The 19,864-nt window shown below is 38.1% G+C and overlaps 2 protein-coding genes across 3 annotated transcripts in view; one reads left to right on the forward strand and one right to left on the reverse strand.

Moving 5' to 3' along the window:
• Positions 1 to 842, forward strand: part of polr3a (polymerase (RNA) III (DNA directed) polypeptide A) — a 30,024-nt gene extending 29,182 nt beyond the window's left edge. For both annotated transcript variants that reach the window (XM_034212007.1, XM_034211998.1), the window contains exon 31: positions 38 to 842. In XM_034212007.1, coding sequence (XP_034067898.1) covers positions 38 to 186 — 149 coding nt within the window. In that variant the 3' untranslated portion in view covers positions 187 to 842. The remainder of the gene's footprint in view (positions 1 to 37) is intronic.
• On the reverse strand, positions 833 to 16,250 carry LOC117543630 (pyroglutamylated RF-amide peptide receptor). Its single transcript, XM_034212021.1, has 6 exons — positions 15,839 to 16,250; positions 14,454 to 14,612; positions 8,814 to 8,875; positions 7,215 to 7,450; positions 3,494 to 3,591; positions 833 to 2,958 (listed from the first exon to the last, which is right to left on the reverse strand). The coding sequence occupies exons 1-6, from the start codon at positions 16,203 to 16,205 to the stop codon at positions 2,564 to 2,566; spliced, it is 1,317 nt and encodes a 438-aa protein (XP_034067912.1). The 5' UTR covers positions 16,206 to 16,250; the 3' UTR covers positions 833 to 2,563.
• Between the last annotated feature and the right edge of the window lie 3,614 nt (positions 16,251 to 19,864).

Raw genomic sequence — 19,864 nt, forward strand, 5'->3', positions numbered from 1 at the left:
GTCGTAGGTCTTGATATTTCCTGTGTTCTTGTTTCAGGTGTGTCTGAGTGTATCATCATGGGGATCCCAATGAACATCGGAACAGGACTGTTCAAACTGCTCCACAAGGCTGAGAAGGATCCCTCTCCAGTCAAAAGGCCTCTCCTCTTTGACAATGCAGACTTCCATATACCGCTGATCACATAGCAGTGGGGAAAGAAGCAGCAAAGATGTTTTGAAGTTGTTTGTCCCCCCCCCCCCCCTCCTCCTGCTGTCTACAGACATCTTGAGATTATCTTCAGCAAATACAGAAGTGCCTGGCAAAGATTTGACATTTCCTCTGTGGAGATCTTCAGAAAATATGATTATGAAGTCTCTTTTGAGGGGAAGGATATTGTCCAAGTTGCCACAGACTGTGAGGAGTCAGCATTGCATTTACACAACACATTTGTAAGCATGTAAGAGGCAGTGAAATTGCTTCTTTCAGTTAACTGTAGATTTGATGTAACTTTTTGGCTTTCTTTTCTTTACTTGTGTGTTTCCTGTGTTTATTAAGATGTTATGAAAATCACATGATCTTTCAATGTAATGCCTCTGAACAAGTGTGCAGCAGACAAAAAGTGTACCTCTTAATCATAAAGAAGATTTGGTCTCTTCTGGTTTGGCATTTATGTTGGCATTGTATAATAAAATGCTTGTTTTCAGAGATGTAACCTTACAGGTTTCCTTTTCTAAAAAACTAATATTTTTCACAGAATATTCGATAGGCAGCAGTTAATTGGAGTATAAATGTTTCATCCTGTGTGAATCCAAGTAATTAAATAATGTATATAATCCAATAAAATAAACAGAATCATGGGAAAGTATTTTTATTTGTGGATCAAGTGATCAGGAATAGTTGTTTACCAATCTAGTTCTAAAGCTAGTAACATAACGTTTCAAGACACTGTTGTAACCCTGTGAGGTTCGGTGAGGTCAGATCATTACCGGACATTGACTCAATGTTTGCTAACAAAGTTTCAAATATAAAAAAAGATTTATTTGTATGTCTGAAATATATAGTAGAAGTAGAAGTATAGTATTTCGTCCAAATGTTTATAGTATGTGTCAAAAAATATGCCGAAAAAACCATGTTACAGTATGTTGAACATTTCAGGGAAAAATAGCCTATAATATATCGGGGGGGAAAAAGTAATGGTATACTATTTCAAAATATCAGCAAAAATATTGTAGTGTATGTCGAAATGTCACAACAAATACAATTCAAAATACTAATTGCCCCGGGGAATGCCTTGGTTTATTAAACAGTGAAACATTAGGGTTCACCCCCTCCCTACTCAAGTCATGTTCATACAGTCCTTTATTTAAAATAAATATAATATTAAAATACCCCATTTTTATTTATGCCGCAAAGAAAGAAACAAGTTACAATAAGTCATCTAATAAATTAGTTTCTTGCATAAGAGACTGAGCACACGGTATAAAATGCCACTGACACAGTTGTTCAAGGACTTGTGTGACACAAGCCAAGAACTAAAGCTACTGGCATTCTAGTCTAGCGATCTGCATTTAAAAACAAAGCGACAGCTTTAATAAGACGATCTGCATAGAGCCCTGTATAGAAGCTAAAAGCCAAGCTGTTGTTACCAAACAAATCATCACAGGACGTGTAGCTAACTTTGGAGACACACCAAAGTGATAACATTCACTTAAGTTACATTTATATATATCAACAATACAAAAGTATTCCACAGCACCATTGAGCAAACAACATAAAAACGAATTGTGTCCCTGTGTCTGTGTAATGCCACAATCCTTTCAGGGCATATTATTTATGCTTTTTGTTTGAATTTGTTCAAAAAGATTGTATAAAGTGATAGGAGATTCTGATCAAATTAAATACGTGTCGTATAAGGTTGCACAATTTCAATGCACATATAAATACATCTGTTTTATTCTCCAGTTAACTATAAAACGTTATGGCTGACTAAATCCTTAATGGTGATTAAGGGGCACATTTTAAAGAGAACTGTACAAGGGCTGTGTTTTCAGGGCAGTCTATTGACCCCAACTGCTCATATAGGAGAACATTACATTCAATTATAAATTGTTCAACTGAAAGATAAGTGAGAGCAGTGTCTCTGAGCATCCTGCACGGCTAAAAGGCATATGGCTCAGTAAAGTGAGTGCTTTATTTGCAGTTTTCTCAACAGTTCCCTGTGTACCATAACATGGGATAACATTGTGGTTCCCTCCAACATATCACTGAATAAGTTCCCACTAAGAGGGGATGAATTTCCTGCAGACTTTAGACATTTATCTCCATTTAGAAAAAAAATGACAATTTCATTGTCAGACCGCTGGTACGGATGGCTCCAAGGACAGTCCTCTTTATCGCAAAATTGCTGTCATTGGTATTCCTTCCTACTTTTTCTCCACCACAACAAAAAGAATATTCTATTGCCTCTTGCACCTTTCCCAAGCTATTGGACGTTTTTGGGTCTTCGAACCATAACTGTGAGGCATGAAACCACATCTGACTCATGGTGTTCAACGGTCGCTCACCAGAACTTTGAGCCAGTTCTCATTTGACTTCAGAGGAGCCATTTGCCGGGAGATCTGTTGGATGGTCGAGATCTTTTTCCCCGATTATTTCCATCAAGCTCTCTCGAAGAGAGGAACTTGAAGGTCCTTTCGCTGCCAAGTTCTGCTTGGAGCTATCGCCTTCATCTGTCCTCAGGAAGGCTTCTCTGCTCTGAGGTTTGATGAACTGCACGGTCAGTTTGGGCGCCACCGCTGCGATCTGCTGGTCAGGCTTCTTGATGCAGTGGGACAGGGTGGAGACGCAGCTCTTCTTGAAGTTCTCGTTCATGAAGGCGTACACGATGGGGTTGTTGAAGCTGTTGAAGAACCCCATGGCCTGAACGATGGCGAGTATCATACTGACTGTAACTCCATCATATTTGTTCTCCAAGTCATCTGGTGAATGAAACACAGACATGGTTGAACACAAACTGTAAAGCTTCACAGACAGATAGGATTTGCATTTAAAGGTCCCCTATTATACTGTTTTTCATCAATATATTATAGGTCTCAGGTATATACAAACATGTCTCTGAAGTGTTTGGTATTTGGAGCCAAACACTTCAGAGACATGTTTGTATATACCTGAGACCTCAGAGATATTTGGTTAAAAAGAACACAATGGTGCTTTAGGAGGAGATTCAGGTGATAAGGTGGTTGCTGATTGGCTAATGGTTACACAAGCCAAAACATCGTTATGACATCATAAAGTGGCCAAAATCTGATCAGCTCATTTTCAGACAGGTTTTTATAGAAATGGATCAGTACAAAAAGAGAGGGAATCTTTGTTCCTGAAACGTTCAGAATCTCTTTACACAGAGGGGACACATGTTGATGAAGAAGAGACACGAAGAAGTGGATTTTGCATAATAGGTGACCGTTAAGCAATTTGTGTTCCTATTTCCTTATCACATTGAAACGTCCTACTCACTGTATTCAAACAACATGTGGACCGTGTGGAATGGGGCCCAGCAAATGGTGAAAAGCAGGACGATGGTGATCATCATTTTTACCGCTCGTTTCTTTTTCCTGCAGAAAATCACAGCAGACATGTTGACTTGTTATAGCAAGAAATAATTGAAGTAAAATGACTTACACCTATAACAGCACTCTTCCATTAAAATGCGCCACTGATCAGCATGTAAAATGTAAGGACCCTGGCACCTGAATAACCCGCAGCAATCTCTAAATGACACCCATTCATATATGCAATTTGTTTTTCATTTTTCATTTCAGATATGTTCTGCGACACTGGAGAGTCCATATCCGATGTTTATGCCCCTGAGGTTCCAATTGTCCACATCATGTTGAGTCTTCAACGTAAAAAAAAGCAGAAATGTTCCTCTTTCAGCAGGTGAACGTGAACATACATAACTTTCTATTGTTAAACTTCCAGCAAAGAAGCAAAACACGTTTTGAGTTAAAAGTGGACTTTAATTACAAACCACATTTGCTGTTTTGAGTTGTAGCATTTAATTAAATATCTGGCATTAGCAGTATAGGGAATAAATCAAGATACAATCACAGCTTTTTTTAATAGGTAATGTGCTTTAATGGCAAGATGCTGTGTATGTGTGTGTTGCCCTTTACCTGTTGACATTAACGTGCTAACATGACATTTTAAATCCCTGTTTGTCTATCCAGAACATTCCCATTACATTACATTACATTACATTGCATTTAGCTGACGCTTTTATCCAAAGCGACTTACAATAAGTACATCATTACAATTGCTTCCAACAGTCTAAAACTAAAGATGTTTACTCTACACTTAGTAGAACATTATAAAGTAGCAATGGATGTACAGAGTGTCCGTGTTTGACTTTCTTCTTCTTCCCTAAACATAACCATCATTTATTCAGCATCATCACAATCTTTCCCTACTTCAAGTCTCCGTAGACTGACAAGTTATAAGGACTTTTGGTAACAATTTAAACTCCAATCGATCCACCTTGAGAATTTAGCTCCTTCTTGATTTACTACGGGATGTAAACATTAGTTGGTAACAACCTACAACATATATATTTTCCTTAACATCCAAAAGAACCCCAGGCATACCCAATCAATAAACTGTCTTTACCAGAGCCACAGACAGATACTCTTTGTAGCAGTCTCCGCTTTTAAGGCTAATGATCTTTTTTGACCTTAATCTATTGAATGACCTGTGTGTAGCTCTGGGGAAATCACAGCATCGATTTCACAACCTCAAACTGCATTCAGAGGATAAATGGCTGTCATATAAGCACTTTGAGCACCAGGAAAAGCGCTTTATAAATGTAATGTATTATTATTATTATTATTATATATAAATAATGAAAATAAGTAGCTTTCTTAAAACTTTCCACAGCAGAATTGTTTTCCTTCTAATTGCTGAAAAATGAACCAAACCATAGCGTGAACTTTCTACGGTGTTCCTCAAGGTCTAAGTGTATTATTTTGTATCTTTTGGAGGAGTTTATGACAATTTTAACCAATTTTTGAGTGGTTTAAAATGGTTAAATATTAGCAACACATTGAATGAACAAAAAGATGCTTGTAAACTTAAATACTAAGATATATTACAGCATGGGAATAGCCATCGATGTACCCTTTGGGGTGTCTATATCAAAATAATGTCCGGCGTACTGTACATAACCCTGCTTCTAACACGGCTACTTACTAAAGAAACTATTATTTTGACTCCTTTAATGCTCGGAGCCCAGATGCTCCTCTGGCTGCCATCACATCTCACAGCCTGCCGGGTCACAGACATTACCAGCCTGTGAAGACTGAGACAGCTGTGCTCTTCACACTGTCATTTGTGTTTCACATTGGAAGCCAGACAGCCTGGCCCCATAGAGAACCACCCTGATTGTCTGGTCAGGAGCTGTTGGTTTATTTTTAGTAGCTGGAGGTAAACAGCTTTAGTGTCAGGAAGGCAAAGGGATAAAAAAAACTTTAAAAAATGGCAACAGATCAGTTAACCTTGTACTTCATGCCTGACGCCTTCAACCATGGGCATTTCTTCCTCTTCTGCTTTTTTCAGTGCTGTTCTTGTTCTGTTAATCTTTCATTCACTGGGTGCAATTTTTCCTTTAACCCTCTCTATGGTATGATGTTGCCTCTTTAAAAAAGAGGCAGGACCATAAGGAACCAATGGTAGTGTTTGAATTTGTCCCATGACTCTCTGGCGGCCAATTTGAAGACCCTGTTTGCCGCCTTTTCCACAAGGATCAGCTCAGCCATTTCTCTCCAATAAATGTGTCTAAAAACGTCATTTCCTTCTTGTCTGGAATTTTTTTTATTCACAATAATAGGTGAGTAAACCTTAATTTTTAATAGTTTAATATACTTAATTTGCTAATAATGGAAACTTGTTAAAATGCAAATGTTGCCTTGAGGCAACACCGTACCATTATGGATTCACCATGATATTGGGGTAAACATGTGTGTTTAGGTATAAACTGTTAAAAAGCATACCATTCATCATAGATCTCTACAATTGAACCAAGATACATTTGATGTTAAAGCTAACCCAACGATCTGTGTGCAAAGGTGGGATAAGAAAAATAAAGAAACATTGCAGGTTACCGGCCCAAGTGTCGTGCATGCATACAATAAAAGTATGGGAGGAGTGGATCTTCTAGACTCGCTGATTGCTCTCTACAGAACAAAGGTCAAGGAAGTGGTATCACAAGATCGTGTTGCACATGATGGATTTCACTCTAGTGAATGCGTGGCTCTTGTACCGCAGGGAGTGCAAGGACTGCGGCATCCCCAAGAAAGAAGTGTACAGCCTGCTGAAATTCAAAGTTGAAGTTGCAAGTTGCCTTTGCAACGAGAGGAAACTCTTGAAGAAGAGGGGGAGACCATCTCATAATGTTGACAGAGACCTGGCTGAGAAGAAGCACAGAGGTTCTTCCTCATCAGTGCCATCAACACCTGTGCATCAAGACCACACTGACCATTGGCCTGTTTAATGAAAGATGCCTAGGCTCTTCGCGTATTTATTCCTGAAGGTTGTTTCACAATGGTACAATGTGGCCTGCAGGCAACATTCAGACATGTAATCTTGTTAAAATATAAAAAATAACGATTTTCACATTTTAATTGGCATGCAATTTAACCTGTTGAGGCTATTTAGTATTTTCCATGTGTTTTTAAATAAATGTTGTTCAAATTTGAAACAATAACTCTCTTTTTTCATAACTTACCATTATGGTACAGTGTTGCCTCAAGTCAACGCACCCCAAAAAGTACCCCCAAATAATTATTTATTTAAAATGTCTTTAGATTATGTTTATTTGGTCTATGACAAAAAAACACTCCACATTTTTTTTCCCCCAAATGGCATCATAGTGCGTACCATAGAGGGTTCATGGATCCAAACAGTCATGCTCTCCATGTATTAAAGTTCAGGTTTGAAAAAAAAAACCTCAAACTGCTTTTTGGGGTATGGTACGATATGATTGGACGTGGTCCTTCAGAGTCTATGGTCAGAGCATCCATAGCAACGGTCTGTTAAACATAGTACAATGTCCGAATTGACCATTTTGAATTGAGTATTCAACAGAGTCTTGAAATAATAATTCCATAATTTCCTCTGAGCTCTTTTACACTCAAAATAGTCATTTGAATAACCAAAAGTAGAATGTTTTTAACTTAACACCCACCTTGTGATCTTAACCATCTCCCTGTGGTTCATGGTGTTGAGGACGGAGGAATCGCCGACCCTCTTGCGGATCCACAATTCGATGCCAATACGCGTGTAGAGGAAAAGCATGGCCGCCAACGGGAGCAGGAACAGCGCTACCATGATGAAGGTGGTGTACACCTGCCTGTGAGTGTGAGAGCGCCAACTCTCCTGACAGCACACGTGGTAGTGATCATACAGGAAGTCGTACTTCACCTTTGAGACAGAGTAAGAAAGGTTGTTAGTCCTGGAGGAATGAGCGAGGCAGATAAAGTTGATCTGACTGACAGGGTGGTATATAGGTGGTAACTCTTAGATTGCTGTTTATTTACATATTCATTTTCTTACTGTTTTTCACACCATCATTTCTCAATTTTGAAGTGCCCAATTCTCTACTGACAGCAGTCACTGCTAATCCTCCAGCTGTCCTGAGCAGAGCAGCTGAAAACCTTTTTATTGAAGGGGCTTTGATCGGCTTCCCTAAGGTATTAAGGTATTCTTTCTACTGACAGAATAGGGGCAGAGCTTTGTTGCTCTTCCCATGTCACTGACTAATATAATAAGAACAATACCTCATAAACTCAGTGCAGAAATTGTCACAAGTATCAAAACACTAGTTCTCAAATTTTGAAACTTTTAAAAAACATTTATATTATCAACGTAATATTCCTACTCTATCCTTTCTGAGACTAAGATAATATGTATCATTATTAACTTAAAATAAGATAAATCAAAGTAAAAATGGAAAGACCCCATTCTAGCATGTCCTTGTTTAATATCCCTATAAGACTATCATATAAGAACTTGTAATAGTACACGACTGATGTACACAACTTTAGTTTAGTCAAATTAATCATACCATATAATAAAAAGAAATATTTAGTAGCTACTCAACTATGAGTTTCTGATATATATTTTTTTTTAATCGGTTTGATATTATTTTGGCAGTCAATTTGCGCGTAATGTCCAGTCGGATAACAATCCACAGATGATGCTTCTGCAGAGAAGCTGCAAGAAGTTGGCAGAGCAATCCTAAACACCCACATAAGGATCATCCCACTGTACTGACCTTTACTACTGTTTTAACCTCGAGAAACAAGAGAACATGCATGGCAATAATTCAGACAGATATCATTTTAGTACCAAGGAGTGCCCAAGACAAAATTCTGAATAAATCAATAAACAAAGTTTCACTGGGCAAAACTAACAATTACGAATTAAACTTCCACCCGAAAGTTAAATAACGGTGAAGGGTGCAGGTCACGGGCGGATACAGCTCCCACTGCATGTTAATACATATTTTCATGTACGGTATTAATTGTATGCCTGAAAGATTAGAGCAGTTAGTGTTTTAAATGAGTAAAAAACTGCAGCTCAGCTTAAAAAGTTAATCACAATCAATAGGTGTCTTTTTTAATGTTTTTTGGTCTGCATAAGTAATGCTTCCCAGAAGCAAAGCATCTGTGGTGCTGGAGAGGACAGTCATCATGATTGCTGTTCTTTTTTCCATTTTTTCTTTTAAAATACAAAGGAATTGGTTACATTTTGTGATAGATTGCTTTGAGTGCCACCCACTTACCTCTAGCTGTTGCACAAACAGCATTGGTGAACCCACAATTACTGAAGCGAGCCAAACCAGTCCTGTGGGATACAGAAAAATAAAACATTTGGAAATAGATGCAATCAGCATATACATTTTTTTTTCAATATTTCAACATGTTGATACTGTGAGGCAGGGGTGCCCACACATTTTTGGCTGGTGAGCTACTTTTGAAATGACCAGCTCACCGAGGTCTACCAACCAAAAATAAAATCCCAAATTGCAAGGGTTGCTGAATAACACGTTTTATTTATACATGGGATAACTACAATAGGGCTGCGACAAACAACTAATTTGATAATCGATTAATCTATCGATTAATGAAACGATTAATCGACTATTACTGTATGCCTTGTACAATTTCTCAAACGCTCTTATTTAGCCATCAACTTTTAGATGTAGCTTGAGGTTGTTTTAGGCATGTGGAAACTAACAATGAAGACAATAAAGATGAATAGGCCTACTTGATTCAAAAATACATCTATTATTAACTAAACAAATTGTAAACAAAATTAACATTGCTTTTTATTTAAATTAAATAAATAATATTTCACATCAAAAGAAACAACAGTGTTTTAACAAATGGTATTAAATAAACTGATGACAGAACTGTAAACAGAATAGCTGAAACTTTAACAAAATAAATAACTCAGTTTCCTCTAATCATTAACTCGTGTTTGTATAATTGAGTTAACTCTGTGTGTTGCTGCTAGCATACATAACACCTGACGTGGAAACGTTACTCGTGGATGGGGCTACAGAGCTACTAGAAAGACAGTCGAACCCGGTGCATTCCTCCGTCTGAATGTGGAGCACCTTTGCTAAATGTTTAGATAAATTGCTCGTGTTACCGCCCTTACATGCTAAACACTCTTGACAACGAGCATTGTCCACCTCAAGACGGGTAACATTTAACCACACCTTGGAGCGCTTCTCTCCGCCATCCCAGCCGTGTGTTGCTGCATGTAGCAGCTGCGTGTGTGTAAACTGCCCCGCCCCCCTCGCACACAGACGGGGGAGAGAGAGAGATCTCGTCTGGATTAGAAAGATCGAAAATACACCGACCATAGACGCATTTTTTTTTGTCTTTTTGCATGTTAGAAACGAGTTGGCGACACTAAGACTGCGAGATAATGTTTTTGTAGCAATAATACATGACCTTTCTCTTTCTCAACTCGCTACTCGGAGGGAAGTCGCTGTCATATGCCTTGTGAACACTCCGATAATGCCTCTCCACGTTACCTTTCTTTGGCAGAGCGAGGCTCGCTTTACAAAAGGCAAATAACCTTTGAATGTGACATCACAACAAAATATTCTTCCTCCCATTCTGGGTGGAAGTGGTATGTTTTTAGCTTTTTGCTCGGTCCCGCACTCATTTTCTTGTTTGTCTCTTGTTTGTCTCTTTAACTTAATTAGAGTTTTCCCGGTGTTGCAGTATAACTTGAGTCATGACAACTGGCGACATTCTATTATTTTCGTCATAGGAATCCGGGGCGTGTACATTGAGGACCCATTGTTGATTTACCATGTCGATCGCCTCGTTTGTCGTTTACGTTCATCTTTGGCTATATCTGCCTTCCTAAAATCACTTTGATGCACATTCAGTACTCGTATGTGAGGTTGTGGGTGAGAGGTGGATATCGTGACGCGTACAGGGAGGTATCGAACATTACAGAGTAGGTGACTGTGTGGATGCCTGTTCAAAATATTGCAAACTTGAATAAATCATTTAAATTATATATTTGTGTCTACGGAAGAGGATTAGGGCCACATAAAAAAAAAATTTGTGAGGATTTGAAAAAAAAAAAATTTTTTTTTTGTTCTGAGAAAAAAGTCAGAATTCTGACTTTAATCTCAGAACAAAAAAACTTTTTTTTTTTTGGGAGAAAAAAGTCAGAATTCTGACTTTAATCTCAGAATTCTGACTTTAATCTCAGAATTCTGACTTTTTTCTCAGAACAAAAAAACATTTTTTTTTTGGGAGAAAAAAGATCAGAATTCTGACTTTAATCTCAGAATTCTGACTTTTTTCTCAGAAATACCGGTAACTGTAGAACCAGCTTCACTGCGATTTACACATTGCAGTAGGCAACAATGGAGGACGTGAGTGCATTTCTGCGCGCCAGAGGGGTCCAAGAGGAAACCATAATAAGTCATTTTACAACCATCTGCAATGTGTAAATCGTAGTGAAGCTGGTTCTACAGTTACCGGTATTTCTGACTTTTTTCTCCCAAAAAAAATATTATTTTTTTGTTCTGAGAAAAAAGTCAGAATTCTGAGATTAAAGTCAGAATTCTGAGATTAAAGTCAGAATTCTGACTTTTTTTCTCCCAAAAAAAAAAAAAAATTTTTTTTTTTCAAATCCTCACAAAAATTGTTTTTATGTGGCCCTAATCCTCTTCCGTATGTGTCCGACTTTCATTTGTACATCGTTCTTAATGTGATGTATAGTAGCTTTGATAGCTGTCCATAGCTTCAGACAGCCTAAAAGTAAAACACAAGTTGTTTATTCACAGCCCGAAAGCAGCATCGAGATGACTGGATCATCTGCAGTGTTGGGCAAGTTACTTCCAAAATGTAATACAGTCCATTACTTATTACTGTCTTTTTTAAGTAATAGGCTACGTTACATTACAATATTACTGTCTCTGAAATGTAATGACTTGTCTTACACTACTTTTATATTAGCCTACTTTTGATCACAAATACATGGATCCTGAGATTGAAGCTCAAGCCGGTGACCAGTGAGAGTGTTCTAACAATTTCCAATAAATGTTATTCTGAAACATAACTATCACTGTTGTCTTTCCTTCTATAAATGAAGCCAAAAATATGTCAAGCTGGCGCTTAGCCCTCCAAAAAATGCATGGTTGCAACTTAGACAGTTAAACATTTTATATCAGTGGGTCCTCATGGTGCAACACGGAAGGCAGACAGAATTGCTTAGACACAGGTGTCACATGCACTTTAAATGTTCTGGAAAGTTCCTTATACAGCTTTAGCCTTTTTTATCTCATGAAGTCCCTAAGTGACACACACTGAACAGTCTGGTGGGTTATGGTCCTTGTCATTTGCTTTTGTGTTCCCATAACAACATGTCCAAGATGTCCATGTGCCAGGCTAACACATGTGACAGAACTAGCTCCATTTGGAAAGGTTTTTTGTTGCTAAAGTTAACATTCAAGCCATTTAAGAATAAAAATGCTTACATGACATTACAACATTTGTTAAACATTAAGCTGTCTTCGGCTCTTTTCTGATTCTGATTACATATAACCTGTTGTAGAAACATTTATTGATGAAATTGATATGAAACAAATGCCATAAATATTGCTGTGACACTGATGTCACATCGGGACATTAACCCTAAACATTCACAGTAAACCCGGAGTGACATATATGCACAATTACACATATGATTATGATCTGCTCAGTTAATTTAGCTGATTCAATTATATTTAGTTAACATATTCTTTATTATTCAATTCAAAGTATGTTCAAACAAATGTAAACCAAAAAATCATCCTCATTAATGAAGTTATAAATAAGAGTTACTTTACCATTAAAGCCCAATGTGACATATATGTCACATTTCAGATATTTGACACTAGGGGGGGTTACTTGTCAGAAATGTGTTCTAGGTGGTCTATTTAGTCTAAATGACGTCCCCCTTAATTTCCCCAAAAGTAGAAATGGGTCCGGGTTCTTATGGGTTAAACGTATAGGATTAAAGGCATAATAGAACTACTGTATTATATGTATTCAACGTGTGCCCCGCTGGACTTACTTTTCTGTAGTTTACGTTACTGTGACATATCAGTATAGCCACGGAAGATAGTTTGTGTGTTTCATTCCCATGCATCGTGGTTATTTTCATGTATGTAATTGTTTTTCCTGCACAGTGTAGAGTCTTGTTGTGATGAGAGGGATACAGGTATTTCATATCACAATTTAATCGGAGCTGATCACAACTTGTCATGAGTGATCCAGTCATGTCGATGAGCGTTCGGGCTGTGAATAAACAACTTGTGTTTTACTTTTAGGCTGTCTGAAGGTATGGACAGCTATCAAAGCTACTATACATCACATTAAGAACGATGTACAAATGAAAGTCGGACACAAATATATAATTTAAATGATTTATTCAAGTTTGCAATATTTTGAACAGGCATCCACACAGTCACCTACGTTGTAATGTTCGATACCTCCCTGTAAGCGTCACGATATCCACCTCTCACCCACAACCTCACATACGAATACTGAATGTGCATCAAAGTGATCTTAGGAAGGCAGATATAGCAAAAGATGAACGTAAACGACAAACGAGGCGATCGACATGGTAAGTCAACAATGGGTCCTCAATGTACACGCCCCGGATTCCTATGACGAAAATAATAGAATGTCGCCAGTTGTCATGACTCAAGTTATACTGCAACACCGGCACTTGACTGATTTTGTATCGCTTTGCATTCTGGGTTAACAGACTGGAAAGCGATAGGTCGCTTTTTCTGTCAATCAAGTAAACTCCTGAATTAAGTGGCAGAGAGGCCAAGGGAGAAAGGATCAAAACCTGTTTTGTCTATTTTAACGGAGCTGGATTTATTTTATTTTATGAATGACTCGCGATCTACCAGCATTGCCCCCGCGGTCGACGTATTGGGCACCTCTGCGGGTTCAATGAGAGCAACACATAACATTAGCCACAGCTGCTGTACATTTAGTTCCTCTTTCATGCATGTGACACGCTAAAGCTGCCAATTAAGTCTGAAATAATCTTCCACATTACTTTGTTTCCAAATAGAAAACTGTGTGAGTAGACATCTTTTCAGTGTTTTGTTAATAATTTATCTGAAATATAAGCCCTTAAAAAAACTTTTTTAATGATATGTTACTGTTGTAATCATGGATTTTCAGCAGCGCTTTCCAAACTTTCTGTTGTTGTTGTGTAATTTCTTGTCTGCTGCTTCACTGCCCCCTCCTTGCCAGGGATAAAAGCTAGAACAGGTTAATCCTTCTGCACTAGAGCAGTGCTTCTCAAAGTGTGGTCCGCGCCGTGAGCGCCCCCTAGTGGTCCGTGAGTATATTGGTAACATTTCATATTTGAAATAAATAAATATATTTAAGTTTTCCGCACACTCGCGGGAATATCTCCGCAATGGAGCGAGCTTAAGTTTCACGTTCGATTGCATGAAATAGCCCAGCGCAACACCTTCATCACACATGTTGCCACTTGTTTGTACCATTTTCAGGCGATTTGTAATCTGTTCTAGAAAAATGATGTGTTTTTTTACATTTGTGGAGTTAGGTGGTCCGCGAGTGTTTATTTATTGGTTAAGTGGTCCTTGGTATGAAACAGTTTGAGAAACACTGCACTAGAGAGATGTTCTGGGTTTTGTTTGGATACATTTTCCTTGCTTGTTTTTTTGGGTAAAGTCTTAGCGTCTCTATTTCAAACCCCATGCCAGAAAGTTGGATCATCCAATTTAGCTTAGGGCATGTTGGGTTAACACACTATCTTTGAAATAATGGCAGTCTTTTTCTTACTGACAGAAAAGGGTGTCTGAACACACACAAACATCAATAAAGCACAATACGGCAGCCGTGCACACATGTAATACCTAGCATCTTGTATGCTCTTTTGGATGAGTACTGTCTCCTCATTTTCAGCGGGAAGACAATGCCCTGGTATCTCTCAATGGCAATACAAGTCATAGTGAGGATGCCTGTCACTATGGCTGTAGTCTGTACAAAGGGAACTGTCTTGCAAACCAGAACACCTGCAAGAAAGAAACAGACATGAAGTTCAGTGAAGCAGCCAAAAACATTGTGTGGTGTTGTTTTATCAGAGACTTGAGGCGAGCTCCCCCTCGATCTTTTCATCTTCCTGTTGGGTCATCGATGAAATGACACAACGATCGTATCTTGAACACACATATTTGCCTTCGATAATGAAGCTCTGAGCAGAAACCCAGGAGAAACTGTGCACTGTAGTAAGACCCACATGTTATGTCTACAGTGATTCACCTTCAACTAATTGTGAATGCATTTTAATGGGAGCACATGCTTTGAGCTGGCCTACTATTGCTATGATACGCTCAATGTCTCTAGACTTCGATAAAGGGTCCTTGTTGGTATCACATAATGCCAACTGTAAAATGTAATGAAATCCAATTAAGAAAATATATTACATCTGTAATCTGATAATCCCCAGGTGTTATGAATCAAACATTTTAGGTCAATGCTGTAGGAGAAGTGTTGTTTATTGTCAGCAACAATGTATTGGATTGTACTGTGACAGCACCTTCAGTCTTATCAAAGCATGTAAAGGTGCAGCTATAGTTTTAATGACGTTGTATACTGCGGGGTAGCTTGTGAATTTACTCCAGGTGTAACTAAAGTATTTTTTAAATTGTATTTCACATTATGAATCCAAAGCTGTAAAGTAACTAAAGTTATACAAATAAATGTAGTGGAGTAAAAGTAGACTACATGATTTACCTCTGAATTGTAGTGGAGTAGAAGTACAAAGTAGCATAAAATGGAAGCGAGTGAATGTACTTATATATTAGTTACTTCAGTTCCCACCTGTTTGAATATATCTTCCACATCACTTACACGGTTCCTGGGCTAAATAGTCACCTGCATGGTCTGTTTTTATGTATTTCTCTTTCATCATTGAGGACACATAATTTGTCATCTAAATCCATTATCTCCTGCTGTGGCCAGCTCCATTCCTCCAAGGGATCTGAGCCTGTGTGCTGACCAAAGCAATTAGCTCGATTTACTCTGTTTGTTTGTCGTACAGACACGCTGTGTTTGGTTTCAATTCGAATCCAGCTAATTTGCGACGCAGGTGCGTCGTTGTAAAACCTGATGGTGCATTCGTCCACTTTCAATTAAGTTGATTTCCAAGAGTGGATACGCGTATTGGTCTGATGCGTCTTAATTAGGCTACTCTAATTATCATCATTGTGTTTAAAAGTGTGAAAGTTTTCAAACTCACCTCCGAACCATTCAGAGGAGATGTTCTGCAGCAAAGTGAAAGGGATGCAGAAGAAAGTGATGAGCAGGTCGCTGACCGCCAGAGAACAGATGAAAATATCCGTGGCAGTCTGGATCGCACGCTTCTTCAAAACTATGTAGATCACAAAACTATTCCCAGCCAGAGCCAGCAGGAAGATGAGCATGTACATGATCACAAAGGTGGTCTTGGCGCTGTACGGTAACTCTGGGATGTAGACGAGCGGCTGGATGTTGTAAGTGTTGATAAACTCCTGGCGACTCAGGTTGTACAGCTGGAGCATCTCCTGCAACACTTCTGGAGTTATCTTGGTGGAGCCTTGCCCGGAATCTGTTGAAGATGCGGCCATTCTTAGTCTTCATCAACCCCGAGAACAACTTGCTTCAAGGCAGGACAAAAAACACTGATGGTGCACAGCCGAAAGCTTTTCAATAACCCACAAATGCGTCCGGAAGCTGCCTCCTTCATCCTGTAGCTCCACATGCTGCTGTGGCTCTGTGAAGTGTGTGTGTGTGTGTGTGTGTGTGTGTGTGTGTGTGTGTGTGTGTGTGTGTGTGTGAATATATTATCCTTTATGGTCGGTAATGATATGATTACTTTTAGCGTTGAATCTTTTTATGGTACACAAACGGGAAATGCATTATGCAAATCATTAAAATGGTATTTCACTGTTTACTATAAATGCAATTAAAAAAAAAAAGAGGCTGTATTGGCTTGAACAAGGCACATTGTGGGCGAGTCTTTCAATGTATACAACAAGACATGTTATAACCATGTAAACAACATCCTGTGTAATAAAAAAAGAAACCATTACACTTTACAAACACCTTTATTGCAGAGCTATAATAAATCCAAATGACAAACGAGGTGTAGACATGGGGCAATTGTTATGCTTTATAGTCCAATTAGTTCACTTTTCAGCTGGAAATAGCACAGTATTTCTCTTACAAATGAACAATGAAACACACACTTAAAATGATGTGTGTTTCCAATGTGGGACACAGTCACATGACCATCTGTGGGTCCCAGCTTAAAATATAGTGAGTCTGCAGATAAAATTTAATTATTTGACTTCTTTGTTGTCATAGATTTATTCATTTAATCTCTAATTAAGGGGCCATATCCTAATTTCCCTAGGGGAAAAAATGAGCTTTGCACTAATTAGGTTTCAAAGAGAGACAGGATTCAATTGTTATATATTTCGACTTCATTAAGTGTTATTATACAAGCGGATGCAACCAGTCTTTTGTCAGGGGTTCAGGACAGTTGGACATGTAGTAGTGACATGCATAATTAAATATTCATTATTTGCAACCATTTTCTTTGTATGTACAAAGAAAATGGTTGCATATAATGAATATTTAATTTGGTTTACATTTGATTTTATTTCAAGGAAATTCCTCTAGAAATTAACCACCAAATCCAATATCTTTCTAAAAGACTTGTCCTGTAATAAGAACCAAATGATAAATGTCCTCCCAGAAAGTTTTTAAGAAATTATTCAGAAATAGAAAACAGGAATCAAGAAACACGTACAAGTAAAGTAAACAAATAAATGTAGAGCACAATTTACCAATGATGAAAAAAAGAACAATATTACAGTGGAATAATTTAAAATGCACTAGAAAATCCCCAAATGTGCCGTTTAAAACCCCTACAACCAAAAATATCTTTAATGATCAAATGTTTTTCTTTAACAAAATGTCACAATGCAGCACCCGAGTTAATGCTCTCAGCATATTTTGTTTGATGTCCAAAGCTTTTACATATTGTACAATATGTTTCAATACAGTTATAGGTTACAGTAGAGCATTATTTCTACAGTGCACTTTCCAGTGACACCACGTTATTTGCATTTTTTTTATCTAGATGCACATTAATGTAACTCAACCCACCATTTCCTTTCTTAAAAACGTAGTGTTAACATTCATGTAAATGTGCTACCAATCTGTGTTGTGATTTTGTTGTGCATGGCTGACAGCCAATAACAGGCAAGGTTAAAGTTAAAAAATAAAGCCACGCCTCCAATGGGAGTGCTCGTTAAATGAAGTAGTGCTGTTTCGGATGTTTTGTTATTTCTCCGCAACACTTATTGATTTATTTGGATGCTAATAGCAAGGAACGTTGAGCTTACTCTGCTAACACTAAAATGGAGCAATGTGATGGTATTTTTATGCTGCCTCTGATTTCAATCTATGCTGTATAAACATATTGTGTGAGGTCCTCAAGGCGTTGTTACATGGTGGGAACTGCTCCATCCTCTGCTCCACCCACCCATGAATCTGGCTCTGTACGATCAATCTGCATAAAAGCCTCTTCTATCATTCATCCCCACCCCCAACTGCTGAGTTTCCTGCCCCTGTTTCGTCACCTTCCCACCTTAATACTCCTCATTTCGCCTCAGCGTACATGTCAATTACAGATATCAGATTGTCGACACAGTGTGCCAAACTTTATAACCACCCATGACAGATTGTGTGTCCTCATGGGAAAATGTCGACCTGGAGACAGCTACTGCAGCAGGTTCTACCATTTTGAAAACGTTTCCAGGTTCATATTTTTTTTGTTTAATCAAGATCAAAATGAAGGCTCAGTTTAAAGATGGGTGTGGACGAACAAGGGCACCAAAATTAGGGGGGGAAAAAAAGATTACTCTTTGATAGAAAGTAAAGCTTTCAAATTAGCCTTAAAGTACCTGCAACCCAAAAGGCTCATAATCTGTTGTCAGATTACACTCATTTTAAACAACACGGTCTAATGTGAAGACGTATTCTTAACTATGGCATAATAAATTGGATTGAATTGTGAAAGGAGAAAATCAATGGTGTTAAGTGCTTACAGTTTTTTGCCAATGTTAGTCTTTTGAAAGACCCCTTTAGACTGAAAGGCTCGGTGGCTTCATTCATGTTCATAGAGAATAATACCTTTGTGATCCCTGGCTTTTCCTATTGCTGTCAATCTTGCAGTTTCCTAAACTTGACAGCAATTTAGTTAAAAGTAAGAAACACATAACATTTTGCAGATGTGGCTTTAGAGAACTGGGTAAAAGAAAAATGGTTCACAGAGACTGATGAGCCCAAAATCATTCAACCTGTATTGTGTTTTATTTAGACAGAACTGCAGGGAAATCACAAATGTTCTCTTGCTACAAGAGAAAACTGATGAGCTCATTCAGCTGTTTTGTGTTCTGACTAATTGTCAGGTTCTTCACTCTGATTTGAAACACTATGTATTGTGTGCATTTGTCCTCTATGGGTAAATGCTATAGATACATTTTAGTGGTATTTGGGCTATGTGGTCAAAATCTACCAATCCAATTTTCGGTGTCTGTGTGTATTTAGCTCTAGGTGAAAAGTTATCGGGGCACCAATTATCACAATTCCTCCTGAGGGAAATATGAATGCCTGTGGCCAATTTCATAGCAATCCATCCAATAGTTGAAGAGCCCAGGACCAAACTGATGTAACAGCATGTCTAAAAAATAAAAACAACAGAGTAGTAAACAGTCCCAAAGGCGATAAAACGTTGGTATTGATCAGTGACAGAGTATGCAGCAAAACAGCTGGAATACACAGGGTCAACTTTATATTACTTTGGGGAAGACCCCGGGTATCAGACTTTTTTTTTAATCAAAACGATGCAAGGTTGAGTCAGAACCATGCACCATTATGTTTACCATGATTGCTTTAAGACAAAGCTTGCTTTAGTAAAACTATCATTTATTATTTACACATATCACAGCCTCCAACTGTTATTATTGTTTGCCCTGTAAAATCATATCTCATAACTCAAAAGAGCAGATTCAGATTACTTATGACTACTAATGTTCACAAATAACCAACACAGTATTTATTAAATTGTAAGCCTTTGCGTTTAGGGCACCATCGGGCCCACAGCGTCTCAGATTATAATTTCATTTTTTATTCAAGTCTTAGACACAAATATTTTTGATAATGTTTGAATACCGAAAGTTGCCCAATAGTGCAATTAAAGTCCAACATTTTCTTG

The sequence above is a fragment of the Gymnodraco acuticeps genome, unplaced genomic scaffold (assembly GCF_902827175.1).
Source record: "Gymnodraco acuticeps unplaced genomic scaffold, fGymAcu1.1, whole genome shotgun sequence".
Classification (NCBI taxonomy): Eukaryota; Metazoa; Chordata; class Actinopteri; order Perciformes; family Bathydraconidae; genus Gymnodraco; species Gymnodraco acuticeps.

Excerpts from the sequence above, each read along its gene's own strand:
- LOC117543630 (XM_034212021.1), bottom strand. The coding sequence starts at position 16,205 with ATGGCCGCATCTTCAACAGATTCCGGGCAAGGCTCCACCAAGATAACT. Across the intron at positions 14,613-15,838 it reads CTCCTCTGAATGGTTCGGAG|GTGTTCTGGTTTGCAAGACA; the intron begins GTGAGTTTGAAA and ends TCTTTCTTGCAG. Across the intron at positions 2,959-3,493 it reads CCACATGTTGTTTGAATACA|ATGACTTGGAGAACAAATAT; the intron begins GTGAGTAGGACG and ends TTCATTCACCAG.